Below are 19928 nucleotides of genomic sequence, written 5' to 3' on the forward strand. Positions count from 1 at the left end.
AGTAGGGGCGCGGCTTTCCGGCGCGCGCTGGGCGGGGCGCCCCGCCGGGGGCAGGTTCCTCGGGTCTGGGCCGGGCGCCCGCTGCCGGCGGCCTCGAGGCGCGGGCTGGGGAGCAGAGGCTGCGCGCGGTCCTCCTCGCTCGCGGACCCCAGGGCGCCCGGGCTCATGGCTGCGGCGGGCACAGGGCGGGCGGGCGGCGCCTTCGCCGTGCGGGAGGTCGTGCTGGAGCGGCCGCGCTGGCTGGACGGGGGCTGTGAGCGGGCCCGCAGGGGCTACCTCTACGGGCAGCTGTGCTGCGTAGGTGCGTGCGGCCGCGGGGCGGCGGGCGGGGGGCACGGCCTCCGGGGGAGCCGCCGGCTCCGGGAAGGGGCGGAGCGCGCGCCCCAGGTGCAGCCCCGCCCCCCGCTGCGGAAACACCTGGGAAGGCGAGCTCCGTCCCGTCGGGCCCATCGGTTCCTCGTCTGGAGCCCGGGGCTGGGAAGGTGGGCGGGGCCGGCCTGGGCTTCGGCCGCGGTTTCCTGCTGCGTTGGGCACCAGGCCGTGGGCAGTCGGGACGCCGGGGGAGGGCGGGAGGGAGGCGCGGCGGCGGCGCTCCAGGCCCTCTGCGGCCTTGGGGCTCTCCTCGGCCCGCGGGCTACCCTCGGTCCGGAGGTTTCCCGTCCCAGGAGCGTCTTCCTTAGCTGTGGGATCTTCAGCCTGAGTTTCCACATCTGTACAAAGGGGCGATGATACCCCTGAAAGGGTCGTGGGCGGCTCCGGGGGACCCCGGCTGGGAAAATCTGCTGTTCTGGACAGCACAAGGCGGGAGCGCCCCTGCTGGGGAGGGGGCCAGCCGAGGCCAGCAGTGTTGGGAGGCCGGTGTGTCTGGGGGAGGGCACGCCGGCTGAGCCAGCCTGGGAGGGCTTGCCTCTTGGTTTGAGGGCCTGAATCTGATGGGGGAGGGGAGCCAGGGGCAGGCAGGGCTGGGAAGAAAGGCCTTTGGAGGTGGAGGGAAAGGGGGAGCTCAGAGGGAGGAGAGCTTCCCTGGGGCAGCAGGTGCTGCGGCTGCCCACCCTCCCCAGCATCCTTGGAGACCCTGAGTGGCAGAAAGCTGGAGACGGAGCTTGGGCTGGGGCCGGGGGTGAGGGTGGGGTGGGGGTGGGGCGTGGGCAGCCACTGGTGCCCAGCATGGAGAGCGCCGGCCTGTGTTGGCAAGGCTGGCACTGGGCTCTGGATCTTGATTATAGGGCCGTGGTGGGTGGGGGCTCCCACCAGTGTCAGACTTCAGGCCCTGGCTCCTGGGTCCTGTTTGTCCTAGAATTCCCTGCTCGCACCTCCTGGCCCATTCCCAGGGACCTTCCCCAGAACGACACCCACACCCTGGCTGGCAGGGGCCCCTGCCTCCCCGCTGGTGCTGGTGCTGGCCTTGCCCAGTGGCTGCTTGTTGCACGTGCTCAGTCTAGGCTTCTGGAACTCTGGGCGGCTGCTAGGGCAAGGTGTCCTCTGAAGGGGCATTTCTGCCAGCTCCAAACTTGGGGAGGGGGCAGGTGGGTGTATTGGGAGCCAGATTTGGGAGGCCTTCGGGAGCATGGAGAGCTGATGTCCGGTGGGATTGTGGAGACTGCCTCCCCAGGCCACCTCGCTGCCCCGGGCTCTGCATGGGGTGTGGGGAGTGTGGAGCTAGACCTCCATCCTGCGTCTGGAGCCAGGTGCAGAGCCGGGGCTCCAAGCCTGAGGGTCTGGCTGTGTCACTTAGACGTGGGGGGCGGTGGGGTGTTACCAGCTCCTCCTGGCCGGTGCCCCCCTTACCCCGTGGTGTTTGGGCGCCCTCCTGTGGCCACAGAGGGGCAGCACGAACGGGGGTGGGGTGAGCTTTTCCCGGAACCTTGGCGGGGAGGCTCAGAGTAGGGGGGGCTCCGGCTCGCAGCTGGATCGCATCAAGCCAGATGCTCTGACTGGAAAATTCTTGTGGCTGTTTGGGCGGCTGGGGCAGGAGTGCCGGCCATAGGCGGGTCTGCCTAGAGCTGAGGAAGCCGGGCTGCACCGGGCACCCTTCGCTCCGCCCTGAACTGCTGCTCTCTGTGAGCCCCGCCCGACCACAAACAGCCCCCAGGTGTGGTTTCCTCTCCTGTGAGTCACTCGGGTCCCCTCCCAGACCCTGACTCACTGGTGCCCTCTCCCCCCCCCGCTCCCCAGTGCCCCCTGCACCCCTCCTCCCCCCAACTCAGGCCGAGTTCCTGCAGATTGGGGCTGGGCGGTCCTGCCTGATGAGTCAACGCTCAGCTATGTGCCCGCTCCTGCCCCGCCGTGTGCTGTGCCTCTGGACAGGGGGCACTGCTCCAGGATGTGTCTGGTGGGCAGCTCAGAAGGGCCGGGCCGGCACGGGACCATAGTGGCTCCTGAGCTGGGGCATTGTGGGGCCTAGCAGGGGGCGGAGGCCAAAGAAATAGGGCTAAGGATGTGGTCTGTAGGGCTGCAAAAAAGAGGCGGTTAGCTCATTCCCCCAGTTCAGGGTCACTCAGCCTGGGGTCCCAGCTGACAGGGTGGGCAGGCTGAGGGGTGGACTGAAGGGAGGTGTGGCCTCGGGGCACCCTGGGCCCAGCCACACTCAGGCACCCCTCCCTGTGGCAGGGTGTCCCGTGGGGTGGCTGGGGGGCTGGAGTGGTCCTGGCAGCAGGAGGTGTGCAGCAAAGTGCCAGGCCCCTCAAATCCCTGGGTGTCCCTCTGGGACTGTGGCAGCTGGTGGGTGAGGAAACCCCTGGGTTTCCTGTTTCTGTGGGGCCCTGGGTGTGGCCGTGGGGGAGGGGCCACCTTCCTCCTTCCCGCTGGGGGGGAGGGGCGTGGGCAGGGCGGGGTGGGGCTCGGGGCGGGGACAGCAGCCCGAAGGAGTCCGGCGGGCAGGGAGCGGCCACACCAGCTCTGCCTGGAGCCGAGCAAGCCCGCCGGTCCCGTGGAGCGCCAGCCTCCAGCCGCCTGTGTGCCACGAGGGCCGGAGCTCAGCGCGGGGGGGCCTCGGGACTGAGCGCCAGAGGGGTGGGCGGCACCATGTCTCAGCACCGGCTGCGGGTGCCGGAGCCCGAGGGCCTGGGCCGCAAGAGAACCAGCTCAGAGGACAATCTCTACCTGGCTGTGCTCAGGGCCTCGGAGGGCAAGAAAGGTAGTGGGCAACCCTGCTGGGCAGGGCCACTTCCTGCCGCAGGAAGCCTGGCACCCGGCGGGGGTGGGGACCCTGAACGCCGGGACAGAGTCTGAGACCAGCTAGGGCCCTCGGGCCTGTGTGACACACCCCGTCCCAGTGCAGAGCTGGGGTGGGGGTGGGGCGTGGGCAGCCACTGGTGCCCAGCATGGAGAGCGCTGGCCTGTGTTGGCAAGGCTGGCACTGGGCTCTGGATCTTGATTATAGGGCCGTGGTGGGTGGGGGCTCCCTGGGCCCTGGGGAAGCCGGCTGCCCTGTTGGGAGGGTACAGCGTTCCGCTCATCCCGCCCCTGCCCTGTGTGTGGGGGTGGGGCAGCCGGGACTTGGACTCCCGCGGGCCTGGAGAGTGGCTGCCCGCTCTGGACCCTCCCATCTCCAGAGAGAGACAATAGGGGGATTGAGCGGAGGAGGCCCCTCGCCTGCCCAGCACCCGAGCCCGCGCGCGGGAGGATGCTGGGTCTCTGGGATCCTGAGATGCTCTTCAGGTGCCGCCCACTGTGTCTGCCTGGTGGTCGCCTCCTGGGGGCCCCTGCGGCTGCTCCCAGGCCTCAGGTCACCTGGCTTTGTCTCTCTCAGATGAACGGGATCGTGTGCAGAAGAAGACCTTCACCAAGTGGGTCAACAAACACCTCATCAAGGTCGGTGGCGCGTGGACGCGTGTGTGCATGTGTGTGCGGGGCCATGGGGTGGAGGAGGGCGCCCTGGCCCTACGGCTGGAACCAGGGCTGCTCTCGCTGTCGGCCGGGGCTCACCTCTCCTGTCTGAAACCTGTTCTTCTCTCTTTGTGCCTCCCCCTCGATGCTCCTGCTCCTGCCTCTGCCTCCTGTCTCCCTCTCTTCCTCCTCCTCCTCCTCCTCCTCCTCTGGCCTCTCCTGCTCTCCTCGTAGCACTGGAGGGCAGAGGTAGGTGCCTCGGTGGGGGCGGGGCACATTCTGGGGTCAGGGCCTGTCCCCCCTCCACCAGGGCCTGGTGGCGGCTGTGTAGCAGCCCAGTATCGCTGTCCCCGCAGGCCCAGAGACACATCAGCGACCTGTATGAAGACCTCCGTGATGGCCACAACCTCATCTCCCTGCTGGAGGTGCTCTCCGGGGACAGCCTGGTGCGTGTCCCTGCCCGCCTGTCCCCTCCGGGGCCCCGCCTGCCTCTCACCTGGACGCCCCTGCCTGCCTTCCTCTCTCGGGGCCTTTCCCACACGCCCACTCCACATCTAGCCTGGCCTCGGCCCCTCCTGGGTCTCCCGGCCTGGAGTGTTGGGCCCAGCCTGGGAGTGTGGCCTGTTCCCCGTGCCGTGGGCTCGCGGCCCTGCTGCTCTCTGTAACCTCACGCTCTGCTCTGCTTTGGTTTCTCTGCTGCTTGGACTGTGAACCTTGGCCTCTGCCCTTTACCCTATGCCCTGCTCTGGCCGGGCAGCCAAGAGAGCGGGACGTAATCAGGAGCTCGCGCCTGGTGAGTGAGTGGTTGTGCGTGCTGGCCGAGGCCGCGCGTGCGCTCCCCAAGACCGGGAGCCCGGCTCACCTGGGGCTGGTGGCCCATCCGGACCCACCTGTGCCTGGCGCTTGGGGAGGCAGGTGGCTCTGTATCCAGCTGCCCGGTGTCCTGCCTGTGGCAGTGCCCGGGACTGGGGCCCACCAGGGCTGCTGCCGCCGTCCAGGAGGACCCTGCCCCCCGTGCCACTGCCCTCCGCCCGCGGCTTCCTGGCTATTGTCTCCTCCCTTCCTTCCTTCCCACAGCCTGGGCCTGGCTCCTGGACTTCCAAAGCCCCTCCCGGGTCTGGCCTCTGGGCCACCGGCCCCCCTTTTCTAGCTGGGAAGGGTGACGCAGGGACATGGGAAGGGCTGCTGCCCCCTGGGGCAGACCCTCGGTCGGTTCCATTCCCGCAGTTGCCCTGGCGGGTCTGAGGGCAGGCAGGGGGCTGTGGCTGGAGGTGGGACCGTGCCCCTGCCCTGGGGTTCTGACTGCCCAGGCCTCTTCCTGCAGCCCCGGGAGAAGGGGAGGATGCGCTTCCACAAGCTGCAGAATGTCCAGATTGCCTTGGACTACCTGCGACACCGGCAGGTGAGGCCACTCGACTGGCCCGGCCGTGAGCCCCTTCCCCGGTCACGAGCCCCTTCCCCGGCCGCGAGCCCCCTCCCCGGCCACGAGCCCCCACCCCGGCCACGAGCCCCCTCCCCGGCCGCGAGCCCCTTCCCCGGTCACGAGCCCCCACCCTGGCCGCCAGCCCCCTCTCCGGCCTCGAGCCCCCACCCCGGCCGCCAGCCCCCTCCCCGGCCACGAGCCCCCACCCCGGCCGCCAGCCCCCTCCCCGGCCACGAGCCCCCTCCCCGGCCACGAGCCCCCACCCCGGCCGCGAGCCCCCTCCCCGGCCACGAGCCCCCACCCCGGCCGCGAGCCCCCTCCCCGGCCGCGAGCCCCCACCCCGGCCACGAGCCCCCTCCCCGGCCGCGAGCCCCCACCCCGGCCGCGAGCCCCCACCCCGGCCGCGAGCCCCCTCCCCGGCTGCGAGCCCCCTCCCCGGCTGGTCAGCAGTGGGACTGTGGGTGTTGCGTGCAGGTGAAGCTGGTCAACATCAGGAACGATGACATCGCCGACGGCAACCCCAAGCTGACCCTGGGCCTCATCTGGACCATCATCCTTCACTTCCAGGTAGTCTGGGGCTGGCCGGGCGGCCAAGGGGGCGTGTGGCCCAGGAGCCAGGGCCCTTGGAGTCCTGGCACCTTCCTGCCAGCCCCAAGCCCAGCCCCAGACAGCGCCCGTGCCCTGAGCTAGCCCCGTGGCCCGAGGGCTCCAAGCTCTCTCTGGGGCCTTCCTGTGCTGTGCCCTCTGACCCCGGCTGGGCAGGGCCGAAGAGCCTCCCTGCAGAGGAATGTGTTCTCTGTGCAACATGCGGCCTCCCGCCCGGGAGGGTTTTGGAGAAGCACCCTCTGCACTGGCTGACTCACCCGCTGCCCGCCCCAGCCGCACAGGAAGCCACAAATCTAGGAGCTGAGCAGGCAGAGCCTGGGGGCACAGCAGCTGAGTCACACGGGCTGGCAGGCTGACAGGCCGCCCCCCGGAACGTGCCCATCCCCCAGAGACCCCACCCCCATTCTGGAGTCGGGGGGGCGGCTGACCTGGGCCCCATCCCCACTGGGACCACCTTTCCTAGGCCTGCGGCTTCTGGGCTGGCCCTGGTGCCCACGGCTGCCCTCCTAGGGCCTGGCCTCCAGCAGCTCAGGGAGGCATCCATGGTGCCCACCCTGTGACGGGGGCCGGGCCTGGGGGCACTGACATATTCCGGGGCAGCCCGGCGAAAGCATCTTGGGCGGTGGCACTAATGGGGGAGGAACCTGGAGGCCTCCCTCTGCCTCCGCTGGCCTGGGGGCTCCCACGGGGCCCGCGTGCTTGCACGGACTCAGATAAGCGCCCGTGGGTGCCAGGCGAGGCGTGTGGCTGTGGCTGAGTGCTGCTGGCCTCCCGCGCGGGGCAGATCTCCGACATCCAGGTGAGTGGACAGTCCGAGGACATGACGGCCAAGGAGAAGCTGCTGCTGTGGTCCCAGCGCATGGTGGAGGGCTACCAAGGCCTGCGCTGTGACAACTTCACCTCCAGCTGGCGGGACGGCCGCCTCTTCAATGCCATCATTCACCGGCACAAGTATGTGGCCCAGGGCGCCCCAGGGCATCTCAGCTGGGCGACTGCTAGCAAGTTGGGGCAGGGGCAGTGGCAGGAGGGGCATCTGCTGCGACGGGAACCCGCTGCCTGAGGGGCTGTGTGCCTGTGCCAGCCCAGCCCTCTGGAAGGGTGCAGGCAGGCCCGGCCCCCCATGGCCCGCCTCTGCCCGGAGCCTTTCTGAGGCTTCACTGGCTTCCTTGAGCCAGATGGCGAGTGAGCTGATGGCTCTCAGAGCCGGGGCCTCAGCCTCACGTGCACGCCCCAGAAGGGGCTAGGGTGGCCAGGCCACGGTGGGAATGCCTCTCAGTGGACCTTTGCCCCAGCCCAGAACCTGAGGCCTGGGGGGCAGGGCAGCCGCAGGAACCGTCCGCAGGCGAGGAGCCTCTGCTTGGTGTGTTCCAGCCTCTGTGCCCAGTGTAGGCTTCTTGAGCTCCAGAAGCAAGGCCACGTAGGCAGGCAGTACTGGGCACTAGAGAGGTGGGGGGGTCGTTTTCAGGGTGAGTGACCTGCCGCACGGGCCTCACGGTCCCCCCACCCCTCTGCCCACAGGCCCATGCTCATCGACATGAACAAGGTGTTCCGTCAGACCAACCTGGAGAACCTGGACCAGGCCTTCTCCGTGGCGGAGCGGGACCTGGGGGTGACACGGCTCCTGGACCCTGAGGGTGCGTGCCCTGTCCCCCGCCCCCTGCCCCTCTGCTGCCCCTTGCTGGGCCCTCTCTGATGTTGGTCCCTTCCCTGCAGATGTGGACGTCCCACAGCCCGACGAGAAGTCCATCATCACCTACGTCTCGTCCCTGTACGACGCCATGCCGCGGGTGCCTGACGTGCAGGACGGCGTGAAGGCCAGCGTGAGTGGCGGCTGGTGGGCGGGGGCGGGCTGGGGAGGGGGGACGGCTGGGGGGAGCTGGCCAGGGGGCGGGGTGGGGGTGGTCCCGGCGGCTGGGGGGGCTGGCTGCGCCTCACGGCTCCCCCGCCCTGGCCGCAGGAGCTGCAGCTGCGCTGGCAGGAGTACCGGGAGCTCGTGCTGCTGCTGCTGCAGTGGGTCCGCCACCACACCGCGGCCTTCGAGGAGCGCCGGTTTCCCTCCAGCTTCGAGGAGATCGAGGTGGGCCTGGCCTCCCCCCCACCCCCCCGTGCCTGGCCCCATGCGGCCCAGGCAGGCAGCTCAACACACGCTTCTCCACAGATCTTGTGGTGCCAGTTCCTGAAGTTTAAGGAGACGGAGCTTCCGGCCAAGGAGGCGGACAAGAACCGCTCCAAGGGCATCTTCCAGTCCCTGGAGGTGAGGGCGTGTCCTGGATGGGGGGGGGGGCAGTGCTGGTGGGAGTGAGGCCCTCTTCAGCAGGGAGGGCAGGGCCTCGTGGCTGAGCTGTTAGAACTAGAGCTGTTCCAGGGTGGGTAGGCTGGGGGGCTCTGGGGGGCTCGGCCCCTACCCCCCTGAGCTCGGGCCCTGCCCACAGGGTGCGGTGCAAGCGGGCCAGCTCAAGGTGCCCCCCGGCTACCACCCGCTGGACGTGGAGAAGGAGTGGGGCAAGCTGCACGTGGCCATCCTGGAGCGGGAGAAGCAGCTCCGTGGCGAGTTTGAGAGGTGGGCGGGGGCGGGGCTGGGGGAGGCAGCTGGGGGGTGGGGCCCGCGGCCTCGGGGAGCCACCCGAGGGTGAGTCACTGCCTGGGGAGGAAACCACCCCCGGGCTGGGAATCCCACACTGGGGCCAGCTCTGCTGTGGGCCGCGGGCGGGCAGGGAGGCCGGTGGCAGGAGGGGCGCACGTCCTGGAGCCCGGCGGGAGGACCCCACTCACGGCGGCTCCCGGGGGGCACCGCGCTCCGCAGGCTGGAGTGTCTTCAGCGCGTCGTGAGCAAACTGCAGATGGAGGCCGGGCTGTGCGAGGAGCAGCTGAACCACGCCGACGCCCTGCTGCAGTCGGTGAGGGGGGCGGGGGAGGGGCAGGCAGGGGGGAGGCGGGAAGCGCCGGGAGCCGGCCACGCCCTGTGGCCAGTGGGTGGAGAGCAGCCCCAGCTCCTCCCCTGGGGTGCTGCCAACTCTGATCGCTCCCTTTGGGCAGAGCTGGTTTCCGAGCGCTGGGCAGGACACATAGGAGGCCACCGAACCCGGTGCCAGGCCTGGGAGGCTTGCTGCCCAGAGGAGCTGTCAGGGAGGGCCCCACACTCATGGGGCCCAGTGGGGCTGGGGCTGTGAGCCTGGGCCGGAGCTTGTGGAGGCAGATGGGGCCCGGAACCATGTGCAGGGAGCCCCGGGGGTCAGCATCATTCCCGCAGAGAGCCGGGGATGGGCAGTCTGGCCGGGAGAGCGTATCAGGAGGCTGCCTGCCCGCAGGCCCTGAGCGCTGGGGACGCCCTCCCTGCAGGACGTCCGGCTGCTGGCTGCAGGCAAGGCGCCCCAGCGGGCGGCGGAGGTGGAGCGTGACCTGGACAAGGCCGACGGCATGATCCGCCTACTGTTCAACGACGTGCAGACGCTCAAGGATGGGCGGCACCCGCAGGGGGAGCAGATGTACCGCAGGTGGGCCGCGCCCCTCGCCCGGGTGGGGGGGACTCTGGCGCTCTGGCCACCGGCTCATCCTCCCGCGCCCCCTCTGCCGCCAGGGTCTACCGCCTGCACGAGCGCCTGGTGGCCATCCGGACCGAGTACAACCTCCGGCTGAAGACGGGTGTAGCGGCGCCCGTGACCCCGGTGTCGGTGCAGACCACGCAGAGGCGCCCGGAGCTGGAGGACGTCACGCTGCGCTACTTGCAGGACCTGCTGGCCTGGGTGGAGGAGAACCAGCGGCGGGTGGACAATGCGGAGTGGGGTGGGGACCTGCCCAGTGTGGAGGCCCAGCTGGGCAGCCACCGTGGCCTGCACCAGTCCGTCGAGGAGTTCCGTGCCAAGATTGAACGGGCGCGAGCCGACGAGGTGCGCGGGCGCCCAGGGTGGGCCGTCGGGGTGAGGGTGTGGGTCCTGGCCACGGTAAGCGTCACCGCTTCCATCTCCCGCAGGGCCAGCTCGCCCCGGCCCCCCGCGGCGCCTACAGAGACTGCCTGGGCCGGCTGGACCTGCAGTACGCCAAGCTCCTGGTGAGTGCCGGCTGCGGCTGGGGGCGGGGATGGCGGGGACAGGACAGAGGGACCGGACAGTGGGATCCGCTGACGGGCTCTCGCCGCCCCGCAGAACTCCTCCAAGGCCCGTCTCCGCTGGCTGGAGAGCCTGCATGGCTTTGTGGCGGCAGCCACCAAGGAGCTGATGTGGCTCAGTGAGAAGGAGGAGGAGGAGGTGGGCTTCGACTGGGGGGAGCGCAACTCCAACATGGCCGCCAAGAAGGAGAGCTACTCGGTGAGGCCACCTTCCGGAATCTTCCAAGACTGTCCTGCCCCTGTGGGGTCCCCGGGTGCTGGCTGGGGGGGGGACGCTTATGGGAGACTGATGGACCCTGGCGAGGGCCCGACACCATTCCTGAGCCCTTTGCCTCCATGTCAGGCCCTGATGCGTGAGCTGGAGCTGCGGGAGAAGAAAATCAAGGAGATTCAGAGCACCGGGGACCGGCTGCTGCGGGAGGGGCACCCTGCTCGGCCCACAGTGGAGGTGGGGTGGGCCAGGGCCCCTCGTGGGCACGGGGGGGGGGTGGGCAGGCCGTGGGGGACGGCCGCGGGGACCGTGGTGGCCGTGGGGAACTGCCCCGAGGACCCTGGCGGCCACGGGGGGTGTGCGGGCAGGCCGTGGGGTCAGCCACGGCCGACGGGGAGCCTGAGGGTCGATGGGGGGTGCAGTCCTTTCAGGCAGCCCTGCAGACCCAGTGGAGCTGGATGCTACAGCTGTGTTGCTGCATCGAGACGCACCTGAAGGAGAACACGGCCTACTTCCAGGTGAGAACGGGCTCCTTCCGGGTCAGCTGCGGCGTCCCCGAGGGGCCCCAGACCGCAGCAGGGGGTGCAGGGCCCCTCCCCGTGTCCGTTTGCAGGGGCGAAGCTAGGTCGGCGCGGTCCTGCGGGGCTCGCGTCAGTCCTCTGCAGCCGGAGGCCCCTGGGCCCCATGTGACCCTCTTTCCTTCCCAGTTCTTCTCGGATGTGCGGGAGACCGAGGAGCAGCTCCGGAAGCTGCAGGAGACGCTGCGCAGGAAGTACACGTGTGACCGCTCCGTCACCGTCACGCGCCTGGAGGACCTGCTGCAGGACGCCCAGGTGAGGGCCGCAGGCCTCGGCCGGCCCGGGGTGATGAGGAGGGCTGTGGGGCCCAGCGCCGTGAGGGCGGGTGGCCGTCCCCTTCCAGGATGCAACGGCCTGGCGGAGGCAGCTGTGGCCGTGGGGGGAGTGCGGACCCCCCCCCGGGAGCCCGGAGAGGCTGGCTCAGAGTCTGTGCTGCACGGCTGCTTCGTGAGGGTCCCTGTGGGGGTGGGCGTGCAGCAGTGGGGCGGACCAGGGCGCCGGTGGGGGAAGACCAGACGGGGGTCGGTCGGCAGCGCGGGACGGGGCCGTAGGGGCACTCAGAGGTTAGTGCTGGGTCGTGGAGTGGTGGTGGGGTGGCAGCTAGAGCAACGTGAGCTCGTCACCTGAGCCTCCAGAGCGAGCAGAGACCTGGTCAGCCACCCCACCACTGGCACAGTCAGCTGGCAGAGAGGCGTCTGGGTCTGGTGCCCATGTGCCCTGGGGCAGGGGCGGGCTTGGCGGGGGGGCACAGGGAAGGACACTGGACAGTCCTGCCGGCTGGGGGCCCCTGGGAGCAGAAATTGGGGGCAGCGAAGGCCAGGGGGTCTTCTGGCAGAGGCACGAGACCCGGGCGGTTCCCGGATAGACTGACCACAGCCTCTGACAGTCCTCGGTGGGCTTTGGACCCGTGGAGGAGTGAGATGGGCGGAGGTGGATGACCTTCCATGGGGGGAGGACATCGTGTGGCCAGGCGTGGCTAGGGCTGCTCTTGGGGGGCCCAGCGTGGGGCCCTAGGGGAGGGGGTGCAGAATCTGGGCCGGGAAGAAAGGAGGGTCAGCAGGATGTGTTGGGGGCCGAGCCCTGGGTTGCTACCCCGGTCTTACCTCCTGGATCGTGGTCTCTGAGCCTTCTCTCCCTGGCAGGATGAGAAGGACCAGCTGAATGAGTACAGGGCACACCTCTCAGGCCTGGCCAAGCGGGCCAAGGCCATCGTGCAGCTGAAGCCCCGAAACCTAGCACAGCCGGTGCGGGGCCGTGTGCCGCTGTTGGCCGCATGCGACTACAAGCAGGCGGAGGTGAGGACCGGGCAGAGGGCACCCCAGGCGGGACCCAGTGGGGGGCCGCACGACCGCTCTGTGACCGCTGCGGCTCCCGCAGGTGACCGTGCACAAGGGCGACGAGTGTCAGCTGCTGGGCGCCGCGCAGCCGTCCCACTGGAAGGTGCTCAGCAGCTCCGGCAGCGAGGCCGCCGTGCCTTCCGTGTGCTTCCTCGTGCCCCCGCCCAACCAGGAGGCCCAGGAGGCCGTCACCAGGTGGGTAGGCGGGGGGGCTGGCAGCTGCAGCAGGTGGCCCTGGGCGGGCGCCCCCACGACTCTGACCGCGCACTGACCCGCAGGCTGGAGGCCCAGCACCAGTCCCTGGTCACTCTGTGGCACCAGCTGCACGTGGACATGAAGAGTCTGCTGGCATGGCAGAGCCTCAGCCGCGACCTGCAGCTCATCCGCTCCTGGTCCCTGGTCACGGTAGGAGTCACCCACGGGGCCGTGTGGGGCGGGGGAAGGGCGGGAGGTACCTCGCGGGCCAGCTGCCCCTTGCCCACGCTCAGCCCCTGGTGCCGCCTGCAGTTCCGGACGCTGAAGCCGGAGGAGCAGCGGCAAGCCCTGCGCAGCCTAGAGCTGCACTACCAGGCCTTCCTGCGGGACAGTCAGGATGCCAGCAGCTTTGGGCCTGAGGACCGGCTCCAGGCCGAGCGCGACTATGGCTCCTGCAGCCGCCATTACCAGCAGCTGCTGCAGAGTGCGGAGCAAGGTAGGCGGCGGCAGACCTGCGGCGGGGGGCCTGAATGGTGGGAGCTGTGCGGGGGGTGGGGGGGCTTGAGGGACAGGCCGGGCAGGCCCCTGAGCAGCACGCGCCCCCAGGTGCACAGGAGGAGTCCCGCTGCCAGCAGTGCATCTCCGAGCTCAAGGACATCCGGCTGCAGCTGGAGGCCTGCGAGACCCGCACGGTGCACCGCTTGCGGCTGCCGCTGGACGAGGAGCCTGCGCGGGAGTGCGCCCAGCGCATCGCAGAGCAGCAGGCAGGCCCCTGCCCCCCCTGCGCCCCTCCCACCCTGCCCTCCCTAGCCTTCCCCGGGTGCTGGGTGTGGGGCTCCTCAAGTCAGCTAACACTGCGCGGTTTCTCCCCAGAAAGCACAGGCGGAGGTGGAGGGGCTGGGCAAGGGGGTCGCCCGGCTGTCCGCTGAGGCCGAGAAGGTCCTGGCCCTGCCGGAGCCGTCCCCCGCCGCCCCCACTCTGCGCTCGGAGCTGGAGCTCACCCTGGGCAAGCTGGAGCAGGTCCGCAGCCTGTCTGCCATCTACCTGGAGAAGTGAGTGAGCCTATGGGTGGCCAGGAGCTGCGAGGGTGGGGGGCCTGCGCGCTGTGCGCTAGAGGACAGGTGGATGGGGGCCAGGAGGAAGGGTCTGCTGAGTGTTCTGGCCGAGGGGCGGGTGTGGACCAGGATGGTGGGTGTGGATGTGGCCAGAGGGCACAGCCCTGATGTGTCCCAAAGGTGGGGGTTGCTGGTGACCTGACGTGGGAAGGGGGTTCAGTACGGCTCACTGAGGCATGGGACTGTGGGTGTGTGGGCCGGGGGAGGAAGGGGAGGTGGCCCGTGACCCGTGAGGTTCAGACGGGGGCTTGGCCAGGGTTGGGCGCCAGGGTTGGGCGCCAGTCTTGGTGCCGGGTGGGGATGAGGAGCTGCAGAGGGCACGCAGGTGGGGTGCCGCGGGGAGCGGGCCTGAGGCTGAGGTCTTCCTGGAGGCTGCAGCCCACCCCCCAAGTCCGCACTCACTCCCGCATCTCGGGGGAAATGCAGCCCTTCCCAGGCCCCTTCCTCTGCCGGCCCCTTCCTCTGCCGGCCCCTTCCTCTGCCGGCCCCTTGCGACTCGCTCCCATGTGGACCTCAGGGGGCTCTGACCCCTGGGAAGGGTGGCATGCGGTTCTCTGCACCTTCCCTCGGTCTCATCACGGACTGGCTCCCAGGGCCCGTGGTCCTTCTGTAACGTCTGTGTCGTAAATAGCACGGCCAAGTGTTACTCGTCCTTTCTGCACAAAGGCAGATAGGTCAGAAACATCACCATGTGGTACGTGGTGTCACCCTTTACCCAATTTTGGACCTGGAAGGCTGAGAGCTTCTCCCAGGGCCCAGGGCTTTCTCTGGACAGCACAGCTGTCTCCAGGACTCAGTCGGAGCTGGCGCGTCCCTGGGTCCCCGAGCACCCCAGCCACCCTCTCGCCGAGGCCTCTGTTCATCTCGTGGGCACCTGTGACCACAGGAGTCCTGTGGTCCGCTGTGCGGGGACTGGTGCTGAGCCCCCTCTCCCCGCAGGCTCAAGACCATCAGTCTGGTGATCCGCAGCACGCAGGGCGCTGAGGAGGTGCTCAGGGCCCACGAGGAGCAGCTCAAGGAGGCCCAGGCTGTGCCCGCCACCCTCCCTGAGCTGGAGGCCACCAAGGCTGCCCTGAAGGTAGGGCGGGGGCGGGGCCAGGGCCTGGTCAGGAGGCTGGAGTGGGCTGTGCCCTGGGGGCCAGGGGCGGAGCTCCGGGGCTGAGACCACGCCCGACCCTCTACAGAAGCTCCGGGGCCAGGCCGAAGCCCAGCAGCCTGTGTTCGATGCCCTGCGGGAGGAGCTGCGGGGGGCGCAGGCAGTGGGCGAGCGGCTGCAGCGGCAGCACGGCGAGCGGGACGTGGAGGTGGAGCGCTGGCGCGAGCGGGTCACACCGCTGCTGGAGCGCTGGCAGGCGGTGCTGAGCCAGACCGATGTGCGGCTGCGTGAGCTGGAGCAGCTGGGCCGGCAGCTGCGCTACTACCGCGAGAGCGCCGACCCGCTGGACGCCTGGCTGCGGGAAGCCAAGCGGCGGCAGGAGCAGATCCAGGCCGTGCCTCTGGCTGACAGCCAGGCGGTGCGGGAGCAGCTGCGGCAGGAGAAGGTGGGTGTGGGCGGAGCGGGGGCCGGGGTGGGGGCCGTGGGGGGACGCGGGCGGCTGCTGAGCGCCCTCCCCTCCCAGGCCCTGCTGGAGGAGATCGAGCAGCATGGGGAGAAGGTGGAGGAGTGCCAGCGCCTGGCGAAGCAGTACATCAACGCTATCAAGGTGAGGCTCCGCAGAGGGGGTGCCCTGGGCGCAGGCCACCCTGGCAGAAGCCCAAGGTACGGTGAGGCGCAGCGGGAGGGGAGCAGGAAGCTGGTGGCCAACTCGCTTGTCTTCACAGGACTATGAGCTGCAGCTGGTCACGTACAAGGCGCAGCTGGAGCCGGTGGCCTCCCCGGCCAAGAAGCCCAAAGTCCAGTCCGGCTCTGAGAGTGTCATCCAGGAGGTGGGCCGGGGGTAGGGCTGGTGGGGCCGGGTGGGCTGCCTGGGCCCGTGGCCCCCTGCAGGCCTGACCCTGGCTGCCCCCTCCCCCACAGTACGTAGACCTGCGCACGAGGTACAGCGAGCTGACCACCCTCACCAGTCAGTACATCAAGTTCATCAGTGAAACTCTGCGCCGCATGGAGGAGGAGGAGGTAGGGCCTGGGGGATGGGCGTGCTGACCTCCTGCCCCCTCCCCCAGATGCTGCCCTAGAAACCCATGTGAGACCCCGTAGTTCAGCTCTGTCCCCTCCCCTCCTGCCAACCCCCTCCCCTCCCGTCAACACCCTTCCCTGCAGCACGGCCTGCCCCACCTTGGCCTGGCGCTGCACTGCTCTCCCCACGGTGGCTGGTCCCCCTCCTCTGTTGGCACGCGCCCCCACCAGGTGTTCTCCTGGCTCTGTGTGCGTGTGCGCGTGTGCGCGTGTGCGCGCATGTGTGTTCCTCCTTGGGATTCTATGTGGCCTCTGTGCTCGGCCACTTGCTCTAAGAGCTGGGGAGTGTGACGTCCTGGGGTCTGCGGAGGGAGGGTCCCAGTGGCTCCCTCTCCTGTTCCTCCTGCTGCCTGGCGGGTACGCCGTCTAGCCTACCCCACCTCCTCTCTGCAGGCCTGCAGCCCCTTGGGACTGCTCTGTCGCAACAGCTGCCCTGCCCCTCCTCGGTCCACAGGGCTGCAGGAGCGGGCCTGGGTCAGGGACAGGGGGCCTCTGGCCAGAGCCAGGCCAGCTGGTGGTCAGCGTGTCTTGGGCAGGGCCATGTGGTGCGTGCAGCTCGCAGGCTCTGCGAACTTCCTGCTTTGCTCTCTTTCTCTCTCTCTCCCTGTCCGTCTGTCTCCATGGCCTGTCTGCGGGAAGAGGGGAGGACGCCTGGGCCTCCTTCCCCAGGCTGGTGAGCACGGTGGGGCCAGGCTGCGCTCGCTGTCCTGAGTGCCCTGGGAGGGTGCACGCTGTCTCCTTCCGCCGGGCTGTGATCTCTGTCCTTCCTCGATCCCCGCCCCCCCCCACCCCGCGCTGTCGGAGTGAACTGTGGTGGTGATGCGTCCTGTGCTGCGTCCGGCAGCCCGCCGTGTGCTCACCACTGTCTCTGGTTCTCTCCTCTCTGCTGTGGCCGCAGAGGCTGGCGGAGCAGCAGCGGGCAGAGGAGCGTGAGCGGCTGGCGGAGGTGGAGGCCGCGCTGGAGAAGCAGCGGCAGTTGGCCGAGGCCCATGCCCAGGCCAAGGCGCAGGCGGAGCGTGAAGCGCAGGAGCTGCAGCGGCGCATGCAGGAGGAGGTGGCGCGGCGGGAGGAGGCCGCGGTGGACGCACAGCAGCAGAAGCGGAGCATTCAGGAGGAGCTGCAGCACTTACGGGAGACCTCGGAGGCGGAGATCCAGGCCAAGGCCCGGCAGGTGGAGGCGGCCGAGCGCAGCCGGCTGCGCATCGAGGAGGAGATCCGCGTGGTGCGCCTGCAGCTGGAGACCACCGAGCGCCAGCGCGGTGGGGCTGAGGGCGAGCTGCAGGCCCTGCGTGCGCGGGCAGAGGAAGCGGAGGCGCAGAAGCGCCAGGCGCAGGAGGAGGCGGAGCGCCTACGGCGGCAGGTGCAAGATGAGAGCCAGCGCAAGCGGCAGGCAGAGGCCGAGCTGGCCCTGCGCGTGAAGGCGGAGGCCGAGGCGGCCCGGGAGAAACAGCGGGCCGTGCAGGCGCTGGAGGAGCTGCGGCTCCAGGCGGAGGAGGCAGAGCGCCGGTTGCGGCAGGCGGAGGCAGAGCGGGCGCGCCAGGTGCAGGTGGCCCTGGAGACGGCGCAGCGCAGCGCGGAGGCAGAGCTGCAGAGCAAGCGGGCCTCCTTCGCCGAGAAGACGGCGCAGCTGGAGCGCACGCTGCAGGAGGAGCACGTGGCCGTGGCGCAGCTGCGGGAGGAGGCGGAACGGCACGCACAGCAGCAGGCGGAGGCCGAGCGCGCCCGGGAGGAGGCGGAGCAGGAGCTGGAGCGCTGGCGGCTGAAGGCCAACGAGGCGCTGCGGCTGCGGCTCCAGGCGGAGGAGGTGGCGCAGCAGAAGAGCCTGGCGCAGGCCGAGGCAGAGAAGCAGAAGGAGGAGGCGGAGCGCGAGGCCCGGCGCCGTGGCAAGGCGGAGGAGCAGGCCGTGCGGCAGCGGGAGCTGGCGGAGCAGGAGCTGGAGAAGCAGCGGCAGCTGGCGGAGGGCACCGCCCAGCAGCGCCTGGTGGCGGAGCAGGAGCTGATCCGGCTGCGCGCCGAGACGGAGCAGGGGGAGCAGCAGCGGCAGCTGCTGGAGGAGGAGCTGGCGCGGCTGCAGCGCGAGGCGGGCGCGGCAACGCAGAAGCGCCAGGAGCTGGAGGCCGAGCTGGCCAAGGTGCGGGCCGAGATGGAGGTGCTGCTGGCCAGCAAAGCGCGCGCCGAGGAGGAGTCGCGCTCCACCAGCGAGAAGTCCAAACAGAGGCTGGAGGCCGAGGCTGGCCGGTTCCGCGAGCTGGCCGAGGAGGCCGCCCGCCTGCGCGCTCTGGCGGAGGAGACCAAGCGGCAGCGGCAGCTGGCCGAGGAGGACGCCGCTCGCCAGCGGGCCGAGGCGGAGCGGGTGCTGGCCGAGAAGCTGGCCGCCATCAGCGAGGCCACGCGGCTCAAGACCGAAGCGGAGATCGCGCTCAAGGAGAAGGAGGCGGAGAACGAGCGTCTGCGACGCCTGGCGGAGGATGAGGCCTTCCAGCGGCGGCGGCTGGAGGAGCAGGCGGCCCAACACAAGGCGGACATCGAGGAGCGGCTGGCGCAGCTGCGCAAGGCGTCCGAGAGCGAGCTGGAGCGGCAGAAGGGGCTGGTGGAGGACACGGTGCGGCAGCGGCGGCAGGTGGAGGAGGAGATCCTGGCCCTCAAGGCGAGCTTCGAGAAGGCGGCCGCCGGGAAGGCGGAGCTGGAGTTGGAGCTGGGCCGCATCCGCAGCCATGCCGAGGACACGCTGCGCAGCAAGGAGCAGGCTGAGCTGGAGGCCGCGCGGCAGCGGCAGCTGGCGGCCGAGGAGGAGCAGCGGCGCCGTGAGGCCGAGGAGCGCGTGCAGAAGAGCCTGGCAGCCGAGGAGGAGGCAGCGCGACAGCGCAAGTCGGCGCTGGAGGAGGTGGAGCGGCTCAAGGCCAAGGTGGAGGAGGCGCGGCGGCTGCGCGAGCGCGCGGAGCAGGAGTCGGCGCGGCAGCTGCAGCTGGCGCGGGAGGCGGCGCAGAAGCGGCTGCAGGCGGAGGAGAAGGCGCACGCGTTCGCGGTGCAGCAGAAGGAGCAGGAGCTACAGCAGACGCTGCAGCACGAGCAGAGCGAGCTGGAGCGGCTTCGCGCCGAGGCCGAGGCGGCGCGGCGGGCGGCCGAGGAGGCGGAGGAGGCGCGGGAGCGCGCGGAGCGGGAGGCGGCGCAGTCGCGGCGGCAGGTGGAGGAGGCGGAGCGGCTGAAGCAGTCGGCGGAGGAGCAGGCGCAGGCCCGGGCGCGCGCACAGGCGGACGCGGAGAAGCTGCGCAAGGACGCGGAGCAGGAGGCGGCGCGGCGCGCGCAGGCCGAGCAGGCGGCGCTGAAGCAGAAGCAGGTGGCGGACGCCGAGATGGAGAAGCACAAGCAGTTCGCGGAGCGGACCCTACGGCAGAAGGCGCAGGTGGAGCAGGAGCTGACGGCGCTGCGGCTGCAGCTGGAGGAGACCGACCACCAGAAGAGCATCCTGGATGAGGAGCTGCAGCGGCTGAAGGCGGAGGTGACAGAGGCCGCCCGCCAGCGCAGCCAGGTGGAGGAGGAGCTCTTCTCCGTGCGCGTGCAGATGGAGGAGCTGGGCAAGCTCAAGGCGCGCATCGAGGCGGAGAACCGTGCGCTCATTCTGCGCGACAAGGACAACACGCAGCGCTTCCTGCAGGAGGAGGCCGAGAAGATGAAGCAGGTGGCGGAGGAGGCGGCGCGGCTGAGCGTGGCAGCCCAGGAGGCGGCGCGGCTGCGGCAGCTGGCGGAGGAGGACCTGGCGCAGCAGCGGGCCTTGGCCGAGAAGATGCTCAAGGAGAAGATGCAGGCGGTGCAGGAGGCCACGCGCCTCAAGGCGGAGGCGGAGCTGCTGCAGCAGCAGAAGGAGCTGGCCCAGGAGCAGGCCCGGCAGCTGCAGGAGGACAAGGAGCAGATGGCGCAGCAGCTGGTGCAGGAGACGCAGGGCTTCCAGCGCACCCTGGAGGCCGAGCGGCAGCGGCAGCTGGAGATGAGCGCCGAGGCCGAGCGCCTCAAGATGCGCGTGGCCGAGATGAGCCGGGCCCAGGCCCGCGCCGAGGAGGATGCCCAGCGCTTCCGCAAGCAGGCGGAGGAGATCGGCGAGAAGCTGCACCGCACGGAGCTCGCCACGCAGGAGAAGGTGACGCTAGTGCACACGCTGGAGATCCAGCGGCAGCAGAGCGACCAGGACGCCGAGCGCCTCCGGGCCGCCATCGCCGAGCTGGAGCGCGAGAAGGAGAAGCTCAAGGAGGAGGCTGCGTTGCTCCAGCACAAGTCCGAGGAGGTACCGACCTGCCGTCCACGCGCAAGTGGGTGGGCCCCGGGGCAGGGGGGCTGCTCTCAGGCGGGCCCCGGCGTC

General features: G+C 70.2%; 1 protein-coding gene across 30 annotated transcripts in view; it reads left to right on the forward strand.

The window, feature by feature from the left end:
- PLEC (plectin) overlaps positions 1 to 19928 on the forward strand; it is a 64042-nt gene that overhangs the window by 36804 nt on the left and 7310 nt on the right. For 9 of the 30 annotated variants that reach the window (XM_082718991.1, XM_082718963.1, XM_082718964.1 and 6 more), the window contains 30 exons: positions 3752 to 3813; positions 4185 to 4274; positions 5153 to 5230; positions 5726 to 5818; positions 6642 to 6808; positions 7376 to 7491; positions 7571 to 7677; positions 7815 to 7934; positions 8016 to 8111; positions 8290 to 8417; positions 8661 to 8754; positions 9197 to 9351; positions 9435 to 9744; positions 9828 to 9905; positions 10000 to 10161; positions 10306 to 10410; positions 10596 to 10691; positions 10881 to 11006; positions 11894 to 12046; positions 12129 to 12283; positions 12367 to 12493; positions 12596 to 12779; positions 12890 to 13047; positions 13157 to 13335; positions 14338 to 14476; positions 14583 to 14939; positions 15018 to 15101; positions 15220 to 15324; positions 15416 to 15514; positions 16473 to 19853. In XM_082718991.1, coding sequence (XP_082575117.1) covers positions 3752 to 3813; positions 4185 to 4274; positions 5153 to 5230; positions 5726 to 5818; positions 6642 to 6808; positions 7376 to 7491; positions 7571 to 7677; positions 7815 to 7934; positions 8016 to 8111; positions 8290 to 8417; positions 8661 to 8754; positions 9197 to 9351; positions 9435 to 9744; positions 9828 to 9905; positions 10000 to 10161; positions 10306 to 10410; positions 10596 to 10691; positions 10881 to 11006; positions 11894 to 12046; positions 12129 to 12283; positions 12367 to 12493; positions 12596 to 12779; positions 12890 to 13047; positions 13157 to 13335; positions 14338 to 14476; positions 14583 to 14939; positions 15018 to 15101; positions 15220 to 15324; positions 15416 to 15514; positions 16473 to 19853 — 7304 coding nt within the window. Of the gene's footprint in view, positions 1 to 88; positions 302 to 2858; positions 3137 to 3751; positions 3835 to 4184; positions 4275 to 4585; positions 4622 to 5152; positions 5231 to 5725; positions 5819 to 6641; positions 6809 to 7375; positions 7492 to 7570; positions 7678 to 7814; positions 7935 to 8015; positions 8112 to 8289; positions 8418 to 8660; positions 8755 to 9196; positions 9352 to 9434; positions 9745 to 9827; positions 9906 to 9999; positions 10162 to 10305; positions 10411 to 10595; positions 10692 to 10880; positions 11007 to 11893; positions 12047 to 12128; positions 12284 to 12366; positions 12494 to 12595; positions 12780 to 12889; positions 13048 to 13156; positions 13336 to 14337; positions 14477 to 14582; positions 14940 to 15017; positions 15102 to 15219; positions 15325 to 15415; positions 15515 to 16472; positions 19854 to 19928 lie in introns of those variants that run through there. The other 21 variants (XM_082718988.1, XM_082718989.1, XM_082718990.1 and 18 more) reach the window with 10 other exon arrangements.

The sequence above is a fragment of the Mustela nivalis genome (assembly GCF_964662115.1).
Source record: "Mustela nivalis genome assembly, chromosome: 2".
NCBI lineage: Eukaryota > Metazoa > Chordata > Mammalia > Carnivora > Mustelidae > Mustela > Mustela nivalis.